We start from the raw sequence: 3,059 nt of genomic DNA, 5'->3' as shown, positions 1-3,059 counted from the left end.
CCCTGCTTGAAACTTGGAATTCATATCCTTGCTTCCAGCCCAGATGAATTAGCCTCCTGAAAGGAACTCAGACGGGACTCAACAAGGCTTCGTATTTTAAGGTCTGTGCATTTTGGTGAGCTATTTCTTTGAGTGATCAAGAAACATTTCAGAGTTGACTTATATACTAGGAAATCTCAGTCAGCTTATTTCTAAATACGTATTTCTTTTAATCTATACATTAGGCTCTCTACTTGTGATTGCCATACTGCCCTGCCTGGCTTGGAACTGCTGACTGCAGTGAAATTTGTGCCATCTGGTGAAGAAGAAATTTGATTTCTGTGACTTGACAAGCTTGCTGCACTTTCACTCTGCTGATGTTAAGGGTTTCCAGTACCGCAGGCCCAGCAGAAATGTCACAGGGGCCAGCAGTGGACAGCAGGTACACCACAGACATCAAAGTAGTGAACGTGTCCTTTTTGTGGACCATTGATAACATTAGATTTTGCCTAAAGGAAATAGATGACTGCATTCAAAGTTCAATCTTTTCAGCTGAAGGAAATGATCAAGTGAAATGGTGCTTACGACTCTACCCAAATGGTCTTGATGAACAAAGCAAAGATTATGTGTGCTTATACCTGGGAATGATCTCCTGTCCAAGGAGGGTAGCTCATGCAAAATTCACCTTTTCCATTCTGAATGCCAAAGGAGAGAAAACCAAGGTGCTCTCAAGTCCACAAGCTTATACATTTGTGTGAGGAAAGGACTGGGGATTCAAACATTTCATCCTTAGAGAGTTTCTTTTGGATCCAAACAATGGGCTTCTCTCCAATGACAAGCTTTCCTTCTTCTGTGAAGTGAAAGTAGCACAAGATCCCACCAATCATTCCAGCCAGAATATTAGGAAGCTGGTTAAGGTTCCTGAGGGCTGCTTGGCAGAGCATCTAGGAGGACTGTGGGAGCGATCCCAGCTCTCAGACTGTTGCTTGTGTGTGGCTGGCCAGGAATTCCAGGCTCACAAAGCCATCTTAGCAGCTCGCTCTCCAGTTTTCATGGCGTTGTTGGAACATGAAAAGCAAGGAAGCAAAAAGAATCGTGTTGAAATCAGTGACATGGATCCTGAAGTTTTTAAGGAAATGATATACTTTATGTACACTGGAAAGGCACCAAACCTAGGGATCATGGCAACTGAACTGCTGGAGGCTGCAAGCAGGTTTGGTCTGGAGCGCCTGAAGCTCATGTGTGAGAACCACCTGTGCAGCAACCTCTCTGTGGAGAATGCCGTGGAAATCCTCATCTTGGCTGACCTCCACAGTGCACCTCAGTTGAAAACCCGGACACTGGATTTCATCAATTTTCATGTTTCTGACATCCTGGAGACCTCTGAGTGGAAGGCCATGGTGGTGTCCCACCCTCACTTGGTGGCTGAAGCCTATCACTCTCTGGTTTCCATGCAGTGTGCATTCATGGTACCCCCATGCAAGCGTGTGAGACTGTCCTGAGATCCCACATCTCCATTTATCTTCCCAAAACCCTGGCCACATTTGCTGCCCCTGAACCATAATATGCTAGGGAAATCCGTGGAAACTTCACTCTTCTATGTGGAAATATTAAATTGTGCCTCTCTAGGGGAGAGAAGGGACCACCGTCTTAAGGTCAGAAAAAGGAAATGCGATACTGAGAATTTAGAAGTCGTGTATCATGCATTTTCAAATCTGTGTTTTATAATATTGAGCAAAGTGGGTTTTTACAGTGTCGATGCCAAACGGAAACCAAAACTCCTGTCAATGTTGAAGGCAGACCTGGGGTGGGGCTACCCTTAGAGGCAGGGACCATGAACTTCACTCTGTAAATGCAAGACTCCTTCCTGGCTTTCTGCACCATCATGCATCCCTGGGCACCCCACTTGTAACACGGGCTTTTTGCTGTCCCTCACTTTTCTCTGTAAATAAACCTGAATCGTACTTTGTACAGTTGTTTGGCTCCTCATCCTTTTTCTGTATGTTAGATTCAGAAGCTAAGAAAAATTTCAGTGTGCTGATGATTTCAGGCCCATCCACGGGATGAACACAGTGGATGTACAATGTCACTAATTAACATAGTAGATGGCAGAAATAAATGACCCAGAACTCAGGCTGCTGAAGCCAAAGGACAATCACACAATGCAAGTCTTTGCTCATGTTGTCCTGTCCCAGTGACACAGACAGGCAGCACAAGCACTACAGCACATTCCCGCAAAATCTAGGCCTCTGAGCGAGCAGTCCAATCATGGTCCTGGAGAAAAAAGAGAGGAAAATGCTCAGATTTACGAAAATGGCATGAAAGAGAATTAAAAGTAGAAGTGTTTTATGTATTTCAGAGGAATTCATGTTGAGGAAGCAAAATTTATTACTTACAACTGCACTGAGAAATGGCTCTTGGCAAATTCACACTATAAATCTCAAAAAGAGCTTTCTCACTGTGAACATTTAATATTCATAAGAATAGAATACATGTTTCTATGGTATTATGAAGAATAGAATTAAAATTAAAAATGAAAACGTAGTGGGTTTCATCTCAAAGTTTGGGCTTTTGTAAAAATCATTAGTGGTGTTACTCTGGAATCACCTAGAATCTGTAATGGCTCAGAGCTTCTAAAAATATATAAAGAAATGGATCCCCTTGTCTTGAACAGGTACAGATTTCAAAACATTTGTTTAATCAGGGCTTACAGCTGGTAACCCTTTATGTGCTGGTTGTGTAAATCTTCATGAATGTCAATATGGGATAACAACCTGTATAACAACTATGCAGTAAAATCACTAAGAGTTTTGTCTCTCTCTCTTTCTCTCTCTCTCTCTCTCTCTCTCTCTCTCTCTCTCTATATATATATATATATATATATATATATATATATGTCTATCTGTCTGTCTGTATGTCTGTCTATCTATCTCTATCTCTCTCAGTCTTTATCATGGCTTGAACTCACAACTCACAACCTGGTTATTGCCAGGCAAGTGCTTCTTTGGCTCAGTTTACTGCCTGACTTTTGCAGATATTTGGCATACTTATGTCCTATTCTTGTGTCCTTACTCCTAGAA

At 42.2% G+C, this 3,059-nt stretch overlaps 1 protein-coding gene across 1 annotated transcript; it reads left to right on the top strand.

Annotated features, from left to right (window-relative positions):
• The first annotated feature begins 356 nt into the window (after positions 1-356).
• On the top strand, positions 357-1,481 carry LOC134472345 (speckle-type POZ protein-like). Its single transcript, XM_063233680.1, is given in 1 exon segment — positions 357-1,481. A coding segment is annotated over 1 exon segment (1,125 nt).
• The last annotated feature ends 1,578 nt before the right edge of the window (positions 1,482-3,059 follow it).

This window comes from Cavia porcellus, unplaced genomic scaffold (assembly GCF_034190915.1).
Source record: "Cavia porcellus strain 051 isolate PalLab524CR breed Dunkin Hartley unplaced genomic scaffold, mCavPor4.1 scaffold_23, whole genome shotgun sequence".
In the NCBI taxonomy this organism is placed as follows: Eukaryota; Metazoa; Chordata; class Mammalia; order Rodentia; family Caviidae; genus Cavia; species Cavia porcellus.
The sequence above is the reverse complement of the archived record's forward strand: the minus strand, read 5'-3'. Positions and strand labels throughout refer to the sequence as shown.